Source organism: Spermophilus citellus, assembly GCF_964194105.1.
Source record: "Spermophilus citellus genome assembly, chromosome: 9".
Classification (NCBI taxonomy): Eukaryota; Metazoa; Chordata; class Mammalia; order Rodentia; family Sciuridae; genus Spermophilus; species Spermophilus citellus.
In genome coordinates, this window is record NC_138191.1 from 138,808,405 (window position 1) to 138,830,122 (window position 21,718).

The 21,718-nt window shown below is 60.7% G+C and overlaps 2 protein-coding genes across 3 annotated transcripts in view; both read left to right on the forward strand.

The window, feature by feature from the left end:
* Positions 1-21,718, forward strand: part of LOC308655244 (cyclin-dependent kinase 11B) — a 143,784-nt gene that overhangs the window by 73,833 nt on the left and 48,233 nt on the right. The gene's annotated exons all lie outside the window — the stretch shown is intronic.
* Positions 1,215-21,284, forward strand: NADK (NAD kinase). 2 transcript variants are annotated; one of them, XM_081307767.1, is made up of 12 exons: positions 1,215-1,373; positions 10,328-10,544; positions 12,566-12,649; positions 16,436-16,565; positions 17,521-17,629; positions 17,731-17,816; positions 18,833-18,935; positions 19,222-19,376; positions 19,543-19,642; positions 19,715-19,872; positions 20,356-20,438; positions 20,833-21,284. In XM_081307767.1, the coding sequence occupies exons 2-12, from the start codon at positions 10,366-10,368 to the stop codon at positions 20,987-20,989; spliced, it is 1,344 nt and encodes a 447-aa protein (XP_081163893.1). In that variant the 5' UTR covers positions 1,215-1,373; positions 10,328-10,365; the 3' UTR covers positions 20,990-21,284. The 2 variants fall into 2 exon arrangements, with proteins under 2 accessions (XP_081163893.1, XP_081163892.1); XM_081307766.1 differs by lacking the exon at positions 1,215-1,373 and adding an exon at positions 1,675-1,893.

Below are 21,718 nucleotides of genomic sequence, written 5' to 3' on the forward strand. Positions count from 1 at the left end.
ATAACCCATGAGGAAGTTACAGAGCTTAAGAAATCCCCCCGAAATTCCCACCATGCTTGCCCCCTTCCCAGTCACCCTTGGGGCCTCCACAGTGCAGTGGTCCATGTACAGCAGTGTCATTCTTCCCAGGAAGACACAAGACCGATCCTGGGAGTCCCCCAACGGAGAGCAGGCTGACAGTAGCAGGTATGGGGTAGTGGGGAGACCCATAAAGCTGCTGAGAGGATTCAAGTTCACAGGGGACCAGGCCAGGGGTGCCATGTCAGGGAGCCCCACCATGGGGAAGGAATGACCATGTGAAAACCCAGGCTGGTGCGTGGGAGGCCAGCCTGGTCCAAAGCACGCCGTGGTGCCCTTCTCTGGTCAGTCTCCCACCAGGACCCAGAAGCCCAGGACAGCACCTGGCACATTGCTGAGACATCTGCGGCCAGGGAGGCAGTACAAATGGATGACCACAGTTCAGCAAACCCCTGCTGGGGGCCACAGCTCTGCCTGAAGCTCAGGTCAGCTCTGGTGGCCTTGGCCTCTTACTCGTCCCCTGCCTCCAGGCTGTGGGCTGTGGCACAGCGCTGTTCCGGGGACTCCCAGACCCCCCACATCGAGGCCAGTGTGCGAGGCGCATCGGGCAGCTCGCTGGTGGCCGAGGGACAGAAATGCAGGTGCGAGGGGCAGGGCCACCTCTCAGCGCGCCTGGCGGCCCTGGGGGAGCACAGCGCTAACGGGCTCCTTCGCAAGTTCTGGTTCCCGCAGTGGGCCCGGTCCACGTCGTGTCGCTCGAGTCATCAAGGACTCTGGCGGCGGACTGGACACCTCTCTCGCGGCCCCCTCACCCGAGGCCAGCCCACTGGGTTCGCTCGCCCTGGCCATGCGGTCCGCCAGGCCTCGCCCGCCCCGAGGGGCGCGGTGGGGCAGGGGGTGAGGGTCAAGCTGCCGTGGAGGAGGCCGAGACGCCGAGGCCAGCCAGGACAGGAGTCGGCCCCCGCGCCCCCCCTCCCCTCGGCCCCCCTCCCCTCGGCCCCCCTCCCCTCGGCCCCCCTCCCCTCGGCCCCCCTCCCCTCGGCCCCCCTCCCCTCGGCCCCCCTCCCCTCGGCCCCCCTCCCCTCGGCCCCCCTCCCCTCGGCCCCCCTCCCCTCGGCCCCCCTCCCCTCGGCCGCGCGCAGGGCGGGAGCTCCAGGGCGGCGGCGTGCGCGTGCGCGGCGGCCGCGCCTGCGCACTGAGAGGAGGTGCAGTGCTGCTCGGCGGCGCCGGCGCCGGTCCGTGCGACCATGGGGCGGCGGGCGGCGGGGACGCCGAGGGCCAGGTAGCGGCGGGGCGGCGGGGCCCGCGGGCTCGGCCCGGCATGTAGACGCCCCGCGGGTGCGCGGCAGCGGACGGTGAGTGCGCGGGAGCCCCGCCGAGGCCGCGCGGGTGTCCGGGCTCGGGGCGCCGGCCCTGCCCACCTGCCCGCCGTGGCCGCCGCAGGCGCTGGCCCTCCGCCCTGCGTTCGAGCGCGGCGCGGCGCGGGTTCGTGGCGGGAACTGGCAGGGGCCACCGGCGGGGCCGCGGCCGGGGCTCAGGCCTGGAGGGTCTGGGGTCGGGGACATCCTCGGGAGGCCGCTGGCCATCCTCGCGCCCTGGGTTGCTGGCGCCTGGATCTGGAGGCTCGATGGGCGGCGGCGCCGACCTGGTCCTGCGGGGCGTCGCTGGGGGCCGAGGGGCTTTAGCGTGTGACCGCGCAGGGGACCCGGACCTGGAGGACCTGGAGGAAGGCGGTGAGCCGAGGATCCTGGGGCCGGGCTGTCTGGACTTCGCCAAAGTCACGTGCTAACTTGGTACCCAGTCCTCGCCAGAAAACTCGAAAGTTTCCAAAGTCCGCGGTGATGTTTCCACAGGCAGCGGCCACGCGCGGCCCAGGTCAGCAGCGCAGCCGCCGGCGCGGCCCTGGTGCCGCTGGCCGTGCGGTCCTTTCCGCTGCCCGGTCCCGCTCGCTCCCTGGTACTGCGGGTGGATGCGGGCGCTTGCCACTCACCTACCACCCCAGCCCTTTTCTTTTTTGAGACAGGGACTCACTAAGTGGCCTAGGCTGGCCTCTGACGGGGGTCTTACGCCTCCGCCTCCCGAGCCCGCGGGAGTCCGGGGATGGCAGCCCACCGCGCGGGCCCCTTTTCTCTCAGTTGTGGAACAGGGCGTGCCCGGCACCGCTGATGGCAGTCTCCTTTCTTGGCCACGGACCTGCCTTCCTTCCCTTCCCTTCTCCATAGCAATGGGACTCCTTCGGCTCTGATTCTGGATCACAAGTTATTTTTCCTCTCTTGTTTTGGAACACTCTCCATTTTAGCTGAAAACTTACTCATTCTGCGTGGCCTTGAGGGCAGGGCTTTCCAGGCTGTCTTCACTGGTGCTTGTGCCCGCAGGCTTACCTTGGTGTTATTTTAGCGCCTTCCTGGATGACATGCTTCCTGCTCCAGGGTCTCCCCTTTCCCCTAGCCCTGAGCCCCTGGAGACTCTCCTGGGTGTGGGGAGTCTGCCCTCAGCAGTCACTTCTTCACTGAGTTTGTAGCCCCTCCTGTGGCTCAACAGGTGTCCTTGTACAGCCTGATACAGGAGCATTATCGCAAAGTGGCCCCTCTACATGTTCCTGGTACTTCTTCATGAGTTTGTGCTGCTCAAGCAATTGGCAGTCCTGTTGTTTACATGAGGTTTGTTTATGGTGCCCAGAATGGCCTTGAACTTGGGGTCTTTCTGCCTCTATCTCCTCCCAAGTCTGGATCACAGGCATGTGCCACTGTGCCCAGCCAGATGGTTTGCTTAAGGATGCGGATGGCCTCAATCTTGATGACCTCAGATCTGTAGGTGGGATAGTTCAGCAGCAGAAAGCAGCTTTTCAGAGGCCTCGCACCTTTGGGAGGGACCTTGAGGTGACAGGAGGACATGATTGTGACCATAGGGCCTCCTCCAGCAGCCCTACTTTCCACCTCCACCTACTGATTGTTACCACATGCATCTGGCCTTTCTGGACGGGAAGGTGTCACTTTGCAATTTCAGGACTCAGTGTCCTGTTTGTACTGGTGACTTATCATCTGCAGCATCTCCTGACCCATCACTGTGGGCCCCGGGCTGCTGCATGGGAATAGGTAAATTAATAAAAGTAAGAGTTTTGGTTCTTTGGACAGATGGTAACAATGGAGAAGGTGCAGGCAGGGAGAGGGTGCCACACACCCTGAGTAGGGGCGTCACCTGGCTTCCCATTTGGGAAGCGCTGGTCTCAGGTTTTCCTGGATGCCCAAGGACGCAGCAGAGCCACCTTTCTAGAAAGCTGCCTTCCAGTTGTGGTCTTAGCTTGCGGGATGCAGGCTGGGCCCACTGGCCTGGTTCCCATCGGCAGTGTGGTGCACGTCCACCATGTCTCTGCCAGCCCGGCCTTGTTGCTGGGGGAGTTAGTGTTCCTGAGGAGCCTCTCCCCATCTCTGTCTCTGGACAAATTCTCTCACATCTGCTAGCTCAACACTTGCCTGCCCCCCAGCACTCTTGTGCTCTAGTCGATGGGTGCAGCTTTTGTTCCTGTCTGTTGAACCTGTGTTTATTGGCATCTTGGTGTTTTTCCTCACCATTTCGTATTGAATTGTTTTGTTTTGTTTGCAGTGCCAGGGTTGAACCCAGGAGAGCTCTACCACTGAGCCACATCCCGGCCCTTTTTTAATTTTATTTTGAGACAGGGTCTTGCTAAGTTGCCTAGTGCCTTGCTAAGTGGCTGAGGCTGGCTTTGAACTTACAGTCTCCTGCCTCAGTCACCCAAGCCTCTAGGATTACAGGTATGTGTCATCATGCTTAGCGCCGTTTTTATTTCTTATTTTGAGACAGGGTCTTGCTAAATTACTGAGGCTGGCCTTGAACTTGCCATCCTCCTACCTCAGCCTCCTGAGTTGCTAAGATTACAGGCTTGTGCCACAGTGTCTCAGTGCCTGGCTGTATGAGTTCTTCATATTTTTTTAGATGTTGATGGACCTTTATTTTATTCATTTATTTATATGCGGTGCTGAGAATTGAACCCAGGTCCTCACACATGCTAGACAAGTACTCTTACCACTGAGCCAGCCACAACCGCAGCCCCAAGTTCTTTATTTAAAATTTTTTTCCCTAATTTTATTGATGCATTATGATTATATGTAATAGGGGGATCCCTTATTACATATTGTACATGTACACGGTATAACGGTATGTATGACTCCTTTATGAATACTTCATTATTATGCTTCAATTTTTTTCCCAGTGAAACTTCCTAACGCAGAAGTCGCTCTTAGATTTGTGTGCTTTGAGGAATCAGAGCACACTCGGATGGAGTCAGAATCATGTTCTTTAAAAATGGTTAACAGTGGCAGAGTGCCTCCCTGGCATGTATAAGACCCTGGGTTCCATCCCCAGCACCATCAAAAAAAAAAAAAAAAAAAAGGTTAGCATGCCAACAAACCTTGAATTAAATGTGAATCTTGATTCACAGTTGTCAAAAAATACACTGTAGAGATGACTTAAAATTTTAAAGCTAGTTTTAGTATTTAATATGAGTCTGAGTTAGTTGACTGCTTGGTCATCAAACTGGTCTTTGCAAGTAAATATTACAGAGCTTCTGGGTAATGAATCCTTACTGACAGATGAGCAGCCGGGCCTTGCTGGTTTTTCCTCTTGGTCTGTTAGCATTGGATCAGAACCTTTTGCCCACAGGCACAGTGCTGCACCATGCCCATGCAGTGCAGCCTCCATGAAACCCGAGGGCAGGGTCCAGAGAGCTCGGGAGGGTCCTGCAGGGCAGTGCTGGGTCGGCAGGAGGCTCTGCGCCCCTTCCCCACGCCCCACCTGTGCGTGTCTTCATCTGCGTCCTTGGTGATATCCTGTGTAATAAACCAGTGGATGTTTCCCTGAGCTCTGTGATCCGTCTGAACGGGGAGGGGACTGGCTGGAGGCCTGTCAGTCAGAGGCACAGGCTGCTGCATGGTTGCTTCTCTTTCTCCTGGAGTGATGGAATTCTCCATACCCTTCCTGGGGCACAGCCGGACTTGGGGTGCAGGTTCAGAGCTGGTGACCTGGGGCACCCCAGGTGATTCAGCTGTGCCGCCACATGGGGGCGTTTCTGTGGGTGGGCCTCCTGTGTGGTGTGCTCCCCAGCTGTGGTCCCGAGTTTGGTTTGGCCAGAGCTTGGGATTTATGGCCTGAAATCGCCCTCCGTGACCCCACGCTGCTGGAGACGAGGTGGTTGTGGCACTTTCTGTGTTTAGAAGGAAGTGCACCAGAGGCACAGTTTTGAGTCTGTGTGGCCATTTCCCCCAGGACCTTTGGCTGGCTCTAGCCCTGTGCCCCTCTGTTGGGTGTCCCTTCTGTGCTGGGTCCTGTTGTCCAGTTCCCACCAGGGTCAGGATGGGCCTGGAAGCTTCTGGCCGGGGGCAGCCCTGCCTCCATCAGGAGGTCGTGCATCCTGGCTGCGGTTCCTGCTCCTTTGGTGCCCTTGGACTTCAGCTGTCGGCTGGCTCCCTGCTCCCACTGCTCTGACCCGGCTTGTGCCCAGGGCCAGCACTGCTCCTGTGTGACAGTCCCTCCCCCAAGAGTCATGTTGTGAGACCCTTGGTCTTAGGCTGTTTTCACAGCTCTCCTGTGAGGTGGTCTTGATGGACCCCTTCCTTGCTCAGCTCAGGGTGGGGAGCAGCATCCTGTCGATGGAGAAGAGCTTTGGAAACCAAGTGTGGCTTCCAGGCTGTTGATGGTCTTTGAGGAACCAGGTGGTGACGGCACTGAGAACTTTCTGGTTCTGCAACTGGTGTGTGTGCTCTACCGTGCACTCTGCCCTGAGCCACACCGGCCTGGCTGCCTGGAGACATTGCCCTTTAAGCCCTGCCTCCAGCCTCACTCTGGTCACTGGGTTCCTTCTCCCTGGTCTTTCGTTGCCTGGTTGTGGATGCTTGATGGTCTGCTGAGCACTGTTTGGGGTCCCTTGAAAAGACACTGTGGGACCGTTGACAGTGACATGTACCCGTAGCCCCAGCTCCACAGGATCACAAGTCGAGGCCAGCCTGTCTCAAAATAGAAAGGGCTGCTGCGTGTCTCCGTAGCAGAGCACCCTGCACCCAAGTCCAGTGTCAAAAGAGAGAAGAGGACACTGAGAGTGAGGGAATTCTGGAACCTCCCAACAAGCGGAGACCACAGGCAGGGGCTGGCTGCGGGTGCTGCAGGCTGGTGCTGGACCTTGGGTTCTCATTGGGTCTTCCATGGAGGAAGAAGGACACGAGGTGTGGTGCAAGAGCCAGGCTGTGTGCCCACGAGGGCTGGTGGGACACTCATGCCAGTGGAGTGGCACCTATTCGTTGGCGCTGCTTGAAGTGGGAGCATCCTTGCCTGTGAGGCAGCTTCTCCCCGCTCCTGGCAGGAGCCCTCTGAGGGTCTGAAGTGCCCTTGGTGCTCAGGAGGTAGGTGGCCGACTCCGTACTCTGGGCCCGGATGAGGCAAAACATCAAGGTGTGAGGGTGTGAGGAGGAAAGCAGCTCAGCCAGACTGACCAGGAACAAAATATGCGCCCCACAGCCACGTCCCTGTGACCTGCCTCCTCCAGCCACACCCACCTGCCTGTGGCCACCACCCAGGTAATACACTGGGCGGATCAGGCGGTCTCCATCTAGTCATTTCACAGTGAGTGCCCCTGCCTTGGCACTTGGGGAGCTTTGGGGGCACCACGTCTCCCAGCCATGACGCTTCATGTTTCAGACACTGAGGCGGAACTGCCATCCCGTGTCTTTTGCTGACGTGTTCTGCTGCCGTCGGAGCACTGTGGGCTTTGCTCAGCTCCCTTGCGCAGCGGTGCTCCCCACCCTCGCCCCTCAGCCTCCGTCCAGAGCCTTCCTGCCTGCTCTCGTAGCCGGTGCCTCGGAGTCAGTGCCCAGTGCCAGCCGTGCAGACGGAGCTCTTGTCTCCCTCCCGCCTAGAGAGGAGTGACAGTTTGGCTGGAAAGTGCCTCTCCGAACTCCCTAGTCACGTTCACGTAGGATTCCTGGTGCTGCCCCAGGCTGGGCTGCTGAGTTCGAGGCCCGAGCTCAGGGAGTCCCCCAGGAGGGTAGTGCCAGGGCAGGTGGTGTGTCTGGTCAGCTCCAAGGAGAGGGGAGGATGGTGGTGAGGCAGGGGTGCTCCCTGGGAGCTGCTTTTGAGCACAAGTCGGATGAGGGTCGGTTCCAGTTTGGGAAGAGCACATAGAGCTTAGCAGACGCCAGTCTGTCTTCCACACTGGCTGTGTGCCGTTCCACGCCACCAGTAGCAGGAAAGGCAGTGCGGCCCGGGTCCTGCCCCGTCCTGCCGCCGGCCTTCTGCTGCCCTGCGCATCTCCTCAGGTGCTTGTCCGTGCCTGACCTTCCCAGGGGAAGTGTCTCTTCAGATCTTTTGCTCGTGTTTCTTGGGGGGTTTGTTTAATGAATCGTGGAAGTTTTTTTTTTTTTTTTTTTTTTTTAAGAGAGAATTTTTAAATATTTAATTTTCGGTGGACACAACATCTTTATGTTATTTTTATGTGGTGCTGAGGATAGAACCCAGCGCCCCGCGCATGCCAGGCGAGTGTGTTACCACTTGAGCCACATCCCCAGCCCCTCGTGGAAGTTCCTTACGTGTACAAGTCCTTTATCACAGTGTGCTTAGCAAACTCTTTGTCTGGGACTTGTATATTTTTTGGCTTTTTTTTCCCTTTGGTGATACTAGGGATTGGACCCAGCATCTGCATGCACCAGTCTCTGGCTTCAGGCCCAGCACAGCCGCCCAGAATGCGCTGCGGTTATGGGGTGCATTTCTGGGCTCGCCGCTGTTTCCTGGCCTGAGATCTCTGGTGCCAGCCCTGCTGTGTCTGGCGTCTGCAGCTGCACAGCAAGGCGTGACGCCAGATGGCACTGGACTTCCACCTTGGTCTAGTTCTGAGTTGTTTTTAAGGTACTCTGGACCTTTCACCTTGCTGCTTGAACAGCAGGCTCTGACTGACAGAGCGTGTAGAGCCCTGCTTGGGTTCGGGGTTGGGGGGAGTCTGTAGGTGGTTGTCGGGTGGGCTCTGCCGCGGGCATGGGGTGCGCTGGCCATCCCTTTGTTTCTGCCAGCTGTGCCCAGGGCCTGCACTGCTCCTGTGGGGCCTGGTGTTTGCCTGCTGTGTGGTCGGTGGTGTCTCAACCCCAGGTGCTTTCTTCCTGCGTCCATGGGGTGTTCTCCTGGTCTGCCTGTTGGTTTGCCTCCTGCAGACCTGCAGGCAGACTCACCTGCTCGGTGTGGCCGTCTTGTAGATGCTTGTAGGTGCTCTGTGGCTTTCCAGAGAGAAGTCCGTGTCTGGTGCGTGCCTGCTGACCGCCTGTGCGCCTCTCTTCCTGCCGGACTGTGCTGGCTCTGGCCTCCAGTGCACCGATGGGTCCAGATGGTTCTGTCGACAAGTTTGTGTAGGTCTGATTTTCAGTAAACTTCAGGAGGATATTGACCACAAGAGCAGTGCTCTCTGCTCTAACTACATGTTAGCCTTGTCTGTCAACAGGTGAGGCCTCACCCTGGTCCCTTAGAGAAGGTGAGACCTAAGAGTTGGCATTTTTTTTTCTTTTTTCTTTTTTTTTTTTTTTTTTGATGTACCTCAGGCAATTGTAAAATGTACCCAGAAGGAGAGCCAGCTGCGAGGACTCAGAGACTGCCCCACCTCTAACCTTGATGCTGCCCCTTGCCAGCGCCCCAGGTGTCTTGGCTCTCGGACTGCAGTGACTGACGCCCAGCGTTGGCGCCAGTGGCTGGCTGACGTTCCTGGCCCTGTGTGGCCTGACCTCGGGGTGGAGGGTGGAGTCCTGCAGACACACTGCCTGGTCAGGCCACCCATGGGTGTTTCCCTTGATCACCTGCTGAGGCCCCATCCCCAAATACAGCCCTGCTTGGCCCGGCAAGGCCAGTCCAGTGGCCTCGGCCTGCCTAGCACCTCTGCTGCGGCGTCCTGGCTGGTGGAGTTTTCTTCTGTAAGGAGAACACACCCTGGGCTACTCTGCCCAGCCTCCATCCAGCCGTCTAGGGCTTCCTGCCCGCTGGAGGCCAGCTGTAGGACCCTGTTGGCTGCTCTCCCCTCTGCCCCGTGCGGAGCCTCAGGGTGTCCTGCCCAGGCAGGCTGGCCTCCGGGGGACAGGGGCTGTCGCCAAGGACGCGTGGGCTTCTCTCATGACCCCCTGGTGACTTTGAGGAGAAGCCTGCCTCCTGATGGACCCTCCGTGGAGATTGTGGCTTTTCGTCCTTCAGTTCCTCTGCAGACCCTCTTTTCCTTGTCTTCTTTCCTGAGATGGGACTTGGGTGTGAACCGCTGAGCTTCAGCTCCTGCTCTTCTGTCTCTTGCTTTGAGGCAGGGTCTTGCTGAGTTGACCAGGCTGGCCTGGACCTTGCACCCTCCTGCCCGAGTGGTGGGACGACAGGCTTCTCTGTTCTGTGTGCCAGTTCCTGCCACTGGCCACTTCCCACTCCACAGCTCTCGCACAGCTTTAAGGGGCTGGTGCTTGGGGCTGTGTCTGCTGCCACTCATCCGATGATGGTGCACCTGTGCGTTCTGTTTTGGCCTTGACCCCTGAGCTGGTTGGGAGAAAGTTCCAGAAATCGTGATTGGTAAGGTTGCTGTCCTTCGTTCCTGGCCTCTGCTCTCCTGAGCCTGGTCAGAGGTGCAAAGCTCTGCCCTCGCTGCTGCCTGGAGCTGGGGTTTCCTCTGTGGCTCTGATGCTGGTCGGGCTCATCCTCTTGGCAGGCCTGCCAGGGACCTCGCCGGAGCCCTTACAGCCTTCCTGGGCTAGGAGGTCATGGGCGAGGCACTCGGCCTTCTCCTCTCCACTTGGCATGCTGTGCAGTCCACCGCGTGGCCTTTCATTTCAGGCATCTCCGCTGGCCATGGGGCTCTGCCCCTGGGCACAGCATCCACCCCTGAGTCCCTGGCCTGCCCTGTGATGCAGCCGCCATTGCTCTGTTGTGGCCCCCACTGGTTATTTTTTTCTGCTTTAGCTCTCTAGGTTCACTCACAAGCCTCAGGTGGGCCCCTGAGTTCTTGAACATCTCTGGGGTGGAAGCAGCCCGTTTTCAAAGCACTTGGGTACAGCGGCTTCTGGCGCTCATTCCCTTGGAAGGAGCCTGTGGGCAGAACAGTGGGCGCGCCGCTGCCAGGCCCTGCTCCACTCCACATGGCAGAGGAGGGGCAGAGGGAGGGGCGCGCGCGCGCAAGTGTGTGTGTGTGTGTGTGTGTGTGTGTGTGTGTGTGTCTCACACACACACACACACACACACACACACACCAGGGCAACTTCACACCGACTGACTCTCTTTATCTCATTGGATCAAGGCGTCTGCTTTTCTGGCAGAAGTTCTCGTTTATCAACTATGGAAATGGAACAAGAGAAGATGAATGTGAGTAAGGAGCTGAGCCCAGACGCGGCCTCGTACTGCTGCTCAGCATGTCATGGGGACGAGGCCTGGAGCTACAGCCGCCCTGTCCGGGGTCGCGCCAAGTCTCGGAGCCTGTCGGCCTCACCTGCCCTGGGCAGTACCAAGGAGTCCAGGTAGGACCAGGAAGGTGCTGCAGTGTGGCTGCCGCACTGCACAGTCCTTCTAAGCAGGTCCACACTCACCACAGGCTGGGCTAGGTGTTGCCCGGGGAGCTGCCTCCAAGAGCAGAGCCGGGTATGTCCAGGGCCACCTGCAGCTGAGCCGTGTCTGTCTTCTTTCCACCTGGGAGCCATGCTGGGGGTGCCGGCTCGGTGGAGCCTGCTCAGTGCAGGGAAAGAAGGCGGGCAGGGCTGAGGTACCAGCCTCCTGTGCTGGGCCAGCCCTTCACGTCGGGGACGTGGGTCTCAGGTGCAGGGCCATGGGGCCCTTTCCGGTGGCCTGCCCTGGTACAGTGTCACCCATACAGCAGCACTCAGGGCCTTGGGAAGGCGGCCTGATGAACGCAGGGTTCCAGTGGCGCCTGGGGCGTGGCTCTCAATCCTGGGGACAGTGATTCTGGTGCCTTTCATAGAGAAGCCCGCCAGGAGCCAGCGTGGTCTACAGCAGTGTCTGTGCTGGGTGGGGTTGGGGTGTGGGCGAGGCGCAACTCTTTGTATACATTCTCCAGGGTCGCAGGCCACAGGGCTGGGGGACCCTCGGTGCTGCAGCCTGTGGGTGACCTTGAGTGATGGAGCCACCTATGGAGAGAGGTCATACTAACACCAGAGCTCTGGTTTTTGAATGTTGGTGTTAAGATGCTTAAACAAAGCCAGCGTCTTGAGAGTGGGGTACAGAGCAGGCTGCTTGCTTGGGCGCTGGGGACGTTGACAAAGCTGCGTACCTTGCACCATCGACCCGAGGAGGGAGTCTCAGTCCAGCTCTGGTAGGGCAAAGCACCCTATGAAATAAAAAGCCCACGTCTGTTCAGGGAGCTGAGGGGCCTTCCGAGTCTCTGGTGGTGGGGTGGGGAGGGGACAGCCGGGGTGGGTCCGGTGGGCCATGGGTGCACACGCATCTGTGTGCAGCAACAGGGCAGCCGGGCCTCCACCCCGGGCTGCACCCACTCTGCCGAGTTTTTATTTTGAGACAGGGTCTCACCGAGCAGCCCACCTGCCTCCTGCTGCCTCAGCTCCCTTTTGGCTGGGATGACGGCTGGCTGCCCCCTGTTCCCGTGGACTTAGCACAGCACACCTTTTGTGTCCACGGGACTTTGAACCATGAGAGTGGTGAGGGTCTGGGCAGCCTTTTTGGGGGTCCCAGGGTGAAGTAGCGTGGCACACAGCTGTTCTGAGGAGCAGAGAGGGAAACTGGACGTCCACCTGGCCACCTGTAGTCTCTGCAGGCACTGGACCGTCTTTCCAACAACCTTTGACCTTCCCAGCGGGAGTTCTGTGTGATAATCTGCATGATTTTTAGACTTTTGTAGACAAACCTAGAGCCTAGTCCAGAAAGGCCCTGGCACCCAGGTGACCCCTCTCCGTGTCAGCATAGGCCTGGCCAGACTCCATGGCCCGTAGGCGGCCCATCGCCCAGGGCAGGGCAGGTCTTTTATCTGCATCAGGACTGGGCAGTTTTAGGAGTTGCGAGATGGACAGTGGAAGGTGAGCGACCTTGCAGGTCCTGGTCCGCTGGCTTGGTGACAGTCACCTTGGTGCGTGAGGGATTATGAGGCCTGGAGGCCAGGGAGGGAGCCTCCTGAGGAGGGCAGTCATGGTGCTGCCCACCATTGCTGGGCAGGTGGGCAGCCCAGATGCAGCCCCCCAGGTGATGGCCTGGAGCAGGCCCTTTGTCGGGGTTCAGCTGGCTGAGTCCCTTTTCGGGGACCACGGAAGTTGGGCTGCTGAGCTCATTCTTTCTGGGGACGAGGGTGCCTTGGAGTTCCAGTCTGGCCCAGGTCCTCCAGGTGGCACTCACTGGTTCTCAGGACGTGTCTTGTGAGCTCAGCCTGGTGCCGGGGCCGGGGCAGGACCTCTGGGCTGACCCTGAAGGCGGTGGTGGCTGCTCAGGCTCACGCCATGCGTGTCCTCGGAGTCTGACGTGACTGCGTGTCGCCAGCTGCACACTGCTCTGACGGCAGCCCTCTGTGCCCCTGCAGGAGGACACGCTCTCTCCATGGGCCCTGCCCAGTGACCACATTTGGACCAAAGGCCTGTGTGCTACAGAACCCCCAGACCATCATGTAAGTGTGTGGGCCAGGGCGGGGTGTATCCTGGGGTGCTACGGGGAGAAGCAGGTACCTCCCAACCCTGCTGAGTTCCCAGCCCCTGAGTGGCAATCTCCTCTAGTGGCTTTGGAAAGTGGAGGGATGAGCTGGGCACTGCCTAGCCTGTGGACTCTGGGCCCGCGCTGGCGTTGGTTGAACCTCGGATGCCCCCACTGAGCTGCACCCCCAGCCCTTTTTATTTTCTATCTTGAGACAGTCTTGCTGAGTTGCTGAGGCTGGCTTCAAGCTTGGATCCTCCTGCCTCAGCCTCCCAAGTCAGGTTGAGTGGCGTTGCAGTGAGAAGCTTGAGTTGCTTCTGATTCCAGCAGTGAGAGTTCTGGGCATGGGCTGCCCCGTGTCAACCTGCTGGCTTTTCCTTCAGTCGTTTCAAAATACAAAGGTGTGGGGCTGGAGGTGTGGCTCAGCGGCAGAGCTCTTGCCTAGCATGTGTGAGGCACTGGGTTCAACTCTCAGCACCACATAAAAATAACTAAATAAAATAAAGGCCTGTCAATAACTAAGCTATGTATATATGTGTATAGAGTGCAGAGGTGTTAGCTGGCTTCCCTCCGTCAGACGTAGCTGTTTGAAGGATGCCTTGTCCTTTTCTTTCCTGGTGCTTGGGTCCAAATCTAGGGGCTCAGCATGCCAGGCACATGCTCTGTCACAGGGCCACGCCCAGCCCAGGGTCCCCTCCTCGCTGTGCTGGCTCTGCTGCTGGCCCACGTGCCCTGGAGGAGGCAGGCTTGGGAGTGTGCCAGTCAGCGTCCCCCACCCCACTAGTGACAGCGCCGCAGTCCAGCTCTATGTGGTGTTGACGGAGCCAGTGTTTGTGCTCTGCATGGTGGTCTGGCTGCGGGTAGGGCTTGTGGGAGGGAAAAACCAAAGTGACCTGACATTAGTGTTTCGACCTCAAAGGGTCAGAGCTCTGCTCTTCCCACCTTCGCCCTGCACCAAGGACGTCTTGGCCCTCTGTGCTCCTGGAGTTGGGGAGCACCCCGCTCGGGTCTCCGTCCCGCCAGGGCTAGGTCACATGCAGTGCTGTGTGGGTCTGCCATGGGGCCGGTGGCTGTGTCGAGGGTGGTGCTGTGCCTGGAGGTTGCAGGTGGACTCGAGAGTGGAAGCCGGGAAGTTGCCTGTTGATTGTACCTTTACGGCACTGGGTGAGGGGCTGGGCTGGCCAGCTCTGGTGTCCCCGGGGCTGCACTGTGCCTGCCGGCTCGGTGCTGCAGTGCCACCTGGGTGAGACACCTGGCCCACCTCCTGGAACTGCAGCGTGGGGACAGCAGAAGTATGGGCCCATCACCTTCAGCTTGTTGGAGGAGCTGCTTTACAGACTGGAGTGGCCTGGCAGTGCGGATCCCTGTGGCGATGCTGTCACCTTCCTGTCCATGAGGGAACTGCAGGTCCCCGGGCCCCTGGCATCACCCCACATGCTTTCCAGGAGCTGTTCTTGTACAGTTTGGACTGGGAAGATGGTTCTGAGCCCACGTTTGCTCCCCAGCCCCTCCGCCCAGTGGTTCGGATTGCACCCTGCCCTGTGTGGACTCTTAGTGGCCTCCCATAGCCTTGAAGTCTGTCCTCTGCCCAGCCCGCCCAGCCTTCCAGACCCCAGCTGCTCCAGAGCCCTGCCTGGTGGCGCACCTGCCTGTCACTTCCTGTGACCAGGGCTCCATGTGGCCCCACCCCTGGCTGCCCGAGGCCCTCCTGGCACACCTGTCACGGCTACTCACTTAGTGGCAGCCCTGAGGGGGCTCACCACTGCCCAGCCTCCCTTAGCCAGCAGTCACCAGGGCCAGGCGCAGAGTCGCTGTCCGAGCCAGGCTGGGCTTCAGGATGGCCTCTGAGCCATTTCCCGAAGTCAGGCCTCCCCAGGCAGGTGGGCCTGGCAGAGTGGAAGGTGAGCACCTGGGCAGCGTCTTCTCTACCACATGGAGGCTGTCACGCCCTAGCTGGGGGCGGGCTCCACGGCCCTCCTGTCTGCACGCCTTCCTGGGCTTCACAGGGGCAGGGGGTGCTGCGGTGCACACCCTTCCCACCTGCCTGCCATGTGTGTGCTCTGCTGTGGCGTCACTGGCACCCAAGGGGGTGTGGCCAACTGGCGGTTCACCTGTGGGCCCCCAACTCTCACCTGCAGCTTTTTCGGGCAGGCAGGGCTGAGGCTTCACACCACACCTGCACCTGTGGGCCTGGGAGGGTCAGCACCCCACTGTGCAGATGACCCAGCAGGAAGTTGAGAGACTGGTTTATGGTCACACGGAGGGCTTGGTGCCCAGGCCACGTGTGATGACACTGCTGGTCACGACACGGGCTGGGCCTAGTGAGGCCTCAGGGCTGGAAGAGTCTTGATGGGACTGCCCAGGGCAGTTGCAGTAGGAGCGGGCCTGCTGGGCGGCCACGTGCGGAGAGCAGGGCTCTCGCCACCTGACAGGGCAGAGGGCTGTGAGCATCCCACACTCCCTCCTGGAGCCTCTCACCCGACAGCCTCTCACCCGCCCGTGGCCCACGAGCAGGCCTGGCCAGTTGCACAGGCTGCAGCCGAGGCCGAGCTGGGCAGGCTGGCTGCCATGGCACTCCGCTAGGAACAGGTAGAGTGGGCCTCTTACGTGGATGGAGGAGCGGGAACAGTAAGAAAGCCACCCCACTGTCTTGATTCTCGTCATATTGGGAAGCTCTCTGAGTCGCCCTGAAGACGTGAGTCCTGCGAGCTACCTTTTGCCTTCAGCTTCGAGTGTGCAGAGCTGGCCGTGGGGCGAGGGCATGTGGAGCTGGCCGTGAGGGGCTGCTGCTGCACACCCGCCTGCAGCAGACGGAACCAAGATGCTGTGGATATGCAGGCTGCCCCCTGGAGGGTGGAGGTCACCTCGTAGCTGCAAGCGAGGTGCGAGCAGGTGGTGAGGCTAAGAGAGGGTGCCATGAGCAGCCCCTCGTCTCCCAGCAGTGACGGGACAAGGCCAGGCACTGCTGCTGTGGTTGGTGCTGTGCAGCCTGGCTTGAGGCTCTGTGGTGGGCTCTCGCTGCCCCATGAGGCACAACCTGCTGGAAAGGGGCTGAGGCAGGCAGTATGGCGCCAGGGAAAGTGCCAGCTGCCTGTCATGCCTACCGTCTGCAGCTGGCTCTGGGGCACATGCAGTCCACGTGTGCCCCAGGCACTGTAGACCAGGGCGGTTCCTGGGACTGCTGAGTTATAGAAGAGCCTGCTGGGGGGCCCTGCCTCTGGAGGACCCCACCTGCCCCTCAGCGTGCCGTGTGAGGCGTCGAGCTGGTGCGCTGAGGCAGCAGAGTAGAGGGCCGTGGGCACTGGGCCAGCAGGGCTGCCTCCACCTTCTGAGCGAGCAGCCTTTACTGTGACCACAAGGGCCAGCCCCCTCACCTGGTGGTGTCGTCTGTGCAGGAAGCACCGCTGTGTCCTTGGGGCCGGCCCAGGAGTGGGTGGAATCCCAGCCGACTGGGTGGGCCGTGTCCTCGTGGGGCTGAGGGCTTTCCTGGTTTCCTGGCCTCTTCTCTTCACGGGTTCTGTGCACAGGCCTGCAAAGGCGAGTGGGGGTGCCTGCAGGGACCTGGCTGAGCCCTGCAGGTAGCAGGCAGGGCAAGGCAGGGTCTTTGGGTCTACAGCAACCGAGAGAGTAGATCTGCTGTGCCCTGGTGCTGGCATCTGTGCCAGGCTCCCACAAGCACTGTGCAGTGTGCCCAGGAGGCACGGCCCCTCTCAGGGACAACTCCTCCAGGGCCAACACCTGCTAACTTCTCTCCTCCCGCCAGGCACATTCAGGACCCTGCGAGCCAGAGGTTGACATGGAACAAGTCTCCAAAGAGCGTGCTTGTCATCAAGAAGATCCGGGACGCCAGCCTGCTGCAGCCCTTCAAAGAGCTGTGCGTGTACCTCATGGAGGCAAGTCAGGCCGAGGAGGCCTCCTGTGCACACTGGCAGGCGGTGGAACCCCATCCCAGGTGTAGGCAGCAGGCGCGAGTAGGGGACCCTGGAGCTGGGGGCCCACAGCCTCTGCACGGGTCCTGAGGCGTCTGTTCCACAGAACGCCACAGACAGGGAGCTCTGTGGAGAAGGGTCTGAGGCCAGGAGTCCAAGCTAGAGGGTTGTGCCTGCTCACCCTCAGGTGGCAGAGGGAAGGCAGGAGGGCGCACAGAGAGGCAGGGGGGCACTGCCCAGAGGGTGGCACCCTCCTCGCCCCACCACTCCAGTGCTCCTCTGTCCTGCCTCCCAGTGCTGTGCAGTGTGGGAGGGCGGGCTTCGCAGCTGGGTGGCCCTCACTACCTGTAGCACAGTCCCACCAGCCAGGTCAGTTTTAACCAAAGAGCCTTACTTTGGTTCACGGTTCTGGAGACGCCCTGTCAAGGGCCACATCTGGCGATGGCTGCCTTGCTGGCCAAGTCCCAAGGTGACACAGGGCACTATGTGGCAAGAGGCAGCACACACACATGTGGTCTCTGTCCCTCAGAGCCACCGTGATTCAGCCAGAGGCTCCGCCCTGCTGGCTGCTGACCCAGATCCCCTCCAGAGGCCCCTCCTATGAGTAGCACCGTGGAGCTCAGTTTCCTCCCGGTGCCTGAGTGGGGGTGAGCCTCTACCCGCGAGTCCCGGGGACAGGGCGCAGGGTGCCTGGTTCCAGAGCCACTGGAGCAGAAGGCGCTGAGGCCTTGAGCGTGGGAGAAGCAGGCAGGCAGGAAGTGGCTCACCACCCTTCCCACCCCGGTCCCAGCCTGCCGGGCCACCCTTCCCACCCCTGTCCCAGCCTGCCCAGCCTGCAGGAGTGCAGAAGGAGCAGCGTGGTCCGGGCAGAGCACACGGTGGGCTAAGGCGCGTGCTCTGCCTCACGTCCCACCTCCAGGAGAACAACATGATCGTGTACGTGGAAAAGAAGGTGCTGGAAGACCCTGCCATAGCTTGCGACGACAACTTCGGGCCTGTGAAGAAAAAGTTCTGCACTTTCCGGGAAGGTGTGCTGCAGCCCCTCCCTCACCGTCCCTTTGCTGTCTGCTCTGGGCACGTGGGTACCCAGAGGCTCTGACCGCTGCTGCTTGGTTCTGTCTGCTTCCAGATTATGATGACATTTCCAACCAGATTGATTTCATCATCTGCCTGGGGGGAGACGGGACCCTGCTGTACGCCTCGTCGCTCTTCCAGGTGAGCTGGGTGTGGGTGCAGACCCCAGGTGAGAGCTCCTGGCCCAGGGTGGTGAGCTGCTCTGCCTGCCTACCCTGGGGAGACCAGTGTTCTCCAGGCCGTTGTTAGCAACGGTGCCAGCCGCATAGCTGCTGCCGCCTGGTACTTGGCAAGGCCGGGGCCCGGGACTGCCTCGCCCGGCTGGCAGGAAGGGACGTTGGTGGGAGACAGTGCCCAGGGCGGCTGCAGGTCCAGATGGGACAGCCTTGGGGACAGCTGGTGTGGCCAGGGCATCAGGGCAGCTAGGGGGGTGTGGTGCAAGGAGGCCAGGGGCCAACTAGAGCCCTCGGGCCTCACCCCATGCAAGGCAGGACCCAGCCCTCGGGCAGCCTCCTCAGGCGAGGAGGCCTGTGGAGAGCAGCTGGACGTGGGCAGGGCAGCCTCCTGAACGCCAATGAGGAGCCCAGAAACTGGCTGGGGATGAGAGTAAGGGGCACAGAGTGGCCTGGGACAGAAGGGAGTGGTCCCATCCTACATGAGGCCACAGGCTGCCCTGTTGTGGGGACCGTGGCTTCTGCTCACCCCATTATGTGTGGGGGCTGTCAAAACGACCCCACGCTGCCCTGCCGCCACCCTAGGGTTGCCAGGTCTCCTCACCCTCCAGAGCCTGCGGGGCCTGGTCTCCCGTGTCAGAGCCCTGCGGCCGGCACCGCCCACTTCTTTCCTGTTCTGTGACCAGAGAACTGCTTGGTCTTGTTTTTCTTATCAGCATTCCCAGCCACCAGGGCCAGCGGTGACCGCTCCCTGGAAGACTGCCCATGTGTCTCAGGACCACTTACTCCCCTGAGCACCCCCCACATCCAGGGCCCCTCCCCTGACCACCCCCACTTCCACAGCTGCCCCGCAGCTACACTGTGCTGTCTTTGGAGTGCAGGCGGCCTGGGCACAGGGCTGAGTCCCCAAGGCCTGGACATCTGCTGCAGCGCAGCTGTGTCTCTGGTGCAGGCTGGACTCAGCGCCCTCCTTCCTCTCCACAGGGCAGTGTGCCTCCAGTCATGGCCTTCCACCTGGGCTCCCTGGGCTTCCTGACTCCCTTCAACTTTGAGAACTTTCAGTCCCAAGTGACTCAGGTGATAGAAGGTGAGGCGAGGTGGCCTGGGGCTGGGGACGCCCGCTCGCCTGCTTGCTTTTTTTTTTTTTCCCTTTTGCCCTTTTCGCCACCCTGGGAGCACCGCTGAGAGTCCCTGACCCCGGGCCGCCTCAGGGACCTCACGGGCTGGAGTGCTGGGGGTGCTCCGCAGAGGGGTCTGGCTCCACCAAGGCTCTGAAGGGCCACTTGCCTGGGGCGCAGAAAGGGAGGGTCTCTGTGCCCTCGGGTGGACCCCTACTCCCTGGGCAGGGCCCTGCTGACCCCACTGGCCCCCAGGGAATGCAGCTATTGTTCTCCGGAGCCGGCTGAAGGTCAGGGTGGTGAAGGAGCTCAGAGGCAAGAAGATGACCGTCCACAATGGACTCAGTGAAAATGGCCTGCCAGCCCCAGGCCTGGATCCCGAGGTTGGGAAGCAGGCCATGCAGTATCAGGTCTGTGGATGCCCCTGCTGATCTGGCCTTGTCCTTCCTGTCCTGTAGTCTGGGGAAGTGGTCGGGGATGATGGAGGCTAGACTTCAGGGTGCAGGCACTGGTGGTGCGCTGCGACCCAGGCCCTGCCATCCTCCTTGAGTGCAGTGGCCGCACTGTCCCCTCCAGGTCTTGAACGAAGTCGTGATTGACAGAGGCCCCTCCTCATACCTGTCCAACGTGGATGTCTACCTGGACGGACACCTCATCACCACAGTGCAGGGCGATGGTAAGGCTGCGCGCCCCCTGCGTCCTGAGGAGCTGGGAGGCTGGAGAGCAAACCCGCACCCTGTCCCTGCAGGAATCATCGTGTCCACCCCGACCGGCAGCACAGCGTACGCAGCGGCAGCGGGAGCCTCCATGATCCACCCCAACGTGCCGGCTATCATGCTCACACCCATCTGCCCACACTCACTGTCCTTCCGGCCCATCGTGGTCCCTGCAGGAGTTGAGTTGAAGGTCAGGGCCAACACCCCTCTGCCCCTGGTATACCAGCTGCCTCTATAGCCTTGGCCGCCCCCTTCGGTGCTGACCATGGAGCTGACCATGAGGCCATGGCCTCAGGATCCAGGCTGGCTGGTGCCCCTTGGGAGGCCAGTCCCACCTGGCTGGGGCTCAGATGGGCCTGAGAGACCTGGGCCTCAGGGGAGAGGGCCCACCCCTGTCCCTGTCTCTGTCCCTGGCAGCAGGGAGAGTGGGCCAGCCTCCCACGGGGCACCCAGCTGCATTGGGAAGGGCCCTGTTGAGTGGGGGTGGCCAAAGTGGCTCCAGGTGAGGAAAGACCCTTCTAGGAGTCCCTACCACAGGTCCCTGCCTGGCCTTTGGCCTCCTGGTCCCCAGCCCCAGACATCCATGAGGTGCCTGGTGGCAGAGAGGCTATGCCTGCAGGAGGCCCTGGAGCTCACGGCCAGGCCTACGCTTGTCCCTTCTCAACCTCTTCAGATCATGCTGTCACCAGAAGCTAGGAACACTGCATGGGTATCCTTGGATGGACGGAAGCGGCAGGAGATCCGCCACGGAGACAGGTGTGTGTGGGCTGGGGCCAGACTGCCCGGGGCCTATTGCAGGGTGGCCACATGGTGCAGCAGAGGGCCTTCAGCAAGCCTGGGCGTCCCTCTGCACAGCCATGGTGACCGCCCACCACTGCTGAACCTAGGGTGACAGGTCCACAGCTGCACCATCTCAGGCAGCCGCTCGGTCCTCCAGGGCATCTCACCCCTCAGGCCACCTCCTGGGTGGGCTGTCCAGCATGGGGAGGCCCGTCAGCCAGGACTGGGACGGGCCAGGAGGCTGGTGAGGGTCTGCCCCCCTTCTCTTGGGTGCTAGGCCCAGTGCTGCTGGAGTGGGTGGGCTCACTGTGGGCGCAAGGCCCCGGGCTGCTGGAGTGGGCGGGGCTCACCGTGCACCTACCCCGGGCAGCATCACCATCACCACCTCCCGCTACCCACTGCCCTCCATCTGTGTGCGAGACCCGGTGAGCGACTGGTTCGAGAGCCTGGCCCAGTGTCTGCACTGGAACGTGAGGAAGAAGCAAGCCCACTTTGCAGAGGATGAAGAGGACGGAGAGGACAGCTAGCAGCACCGGGCAGTGCCCGGCCTCGCTGTCCCACCACATCCCACCGCGTCCCACCTGCCGCCTGCAGCAGGGGAGCCCGGTCTGCCTTTTGCCGACCAGATCAGCTTTTTACCTTTTCTAATCTGACTCTTTTTCATTTCTAAAGTACAGTGAGAGCCGTGCTGGGCACCCTGCAGCCCCCAGCAAGGCTCTTGCAATTCCAGGTTGGGGACTTTCCATAAATCAGTCTTGAAATTCAGAGGGTTGGAGAGGATTGATCTGTCCTTCCGTGTTGAAATAAATGCCTCAGCCCAGAGTCTCCTTCAGGTGCGATGCTTCTCCCCTCCGCCCTGTGCTTCTGGGGCTCAGGGGCACCAGGGGCTCTGCTGTCCTGGCTTCTGGGGTAGCCACACGCCCCCCAGGGTCCGCTCTGAACCTCCTGCAGCAGGGCGGCTGCGGCAGCTCCCAGAAGGTGTTTTAACCCTGTATGTACTTTCTAGAGACTCTTCTGAACTTTCTCAAGTGCTTATGTACGTATTTTCTTGTACACACTTTTGTGTAGATTTAGAGGGGGACCATCCTGTAGTCCAGTGTTTACATTGTGTCCAGCCCCGCGCTAATGGTCCAGGGTCCAGGAGAGGAGCCACTACTTCTCAGGGTGGGGCCCCCTGTTTTGAGGCCATGGTGAGGGTTCTGAGATGATCTCCTCATGGGGGGACAGCGAGGCCTATTGGAAGCAGAGCAGGAGCG

What these genes read in the sequence shown, in the direction of transcription:
- NADK (XM_081307766.1), top strand. Translation starts at nt 1,860, where the DNA reads ATGTTTCCACAGGCAGCGGCCACGCGCGGCCCAG. An exon ending in AGCGGCCACGCGCGGCCCAG is followed by an intron (nt 1,894 to 10,327) that starts GTCAGCAGCGCA and finishes CATTGGATCAAG; the next exon opens with GCGTCTGCTTTTCTGGCAGA. An exon ending in GAGATCCGCCACGGAGACAG is followed by an intron (nt 20,439 to 20,832) that starts GTGTGTGTGGGC and finishes TACCCCGGGCAG; the next exon opens with CATCACCATCACCACCTCCC.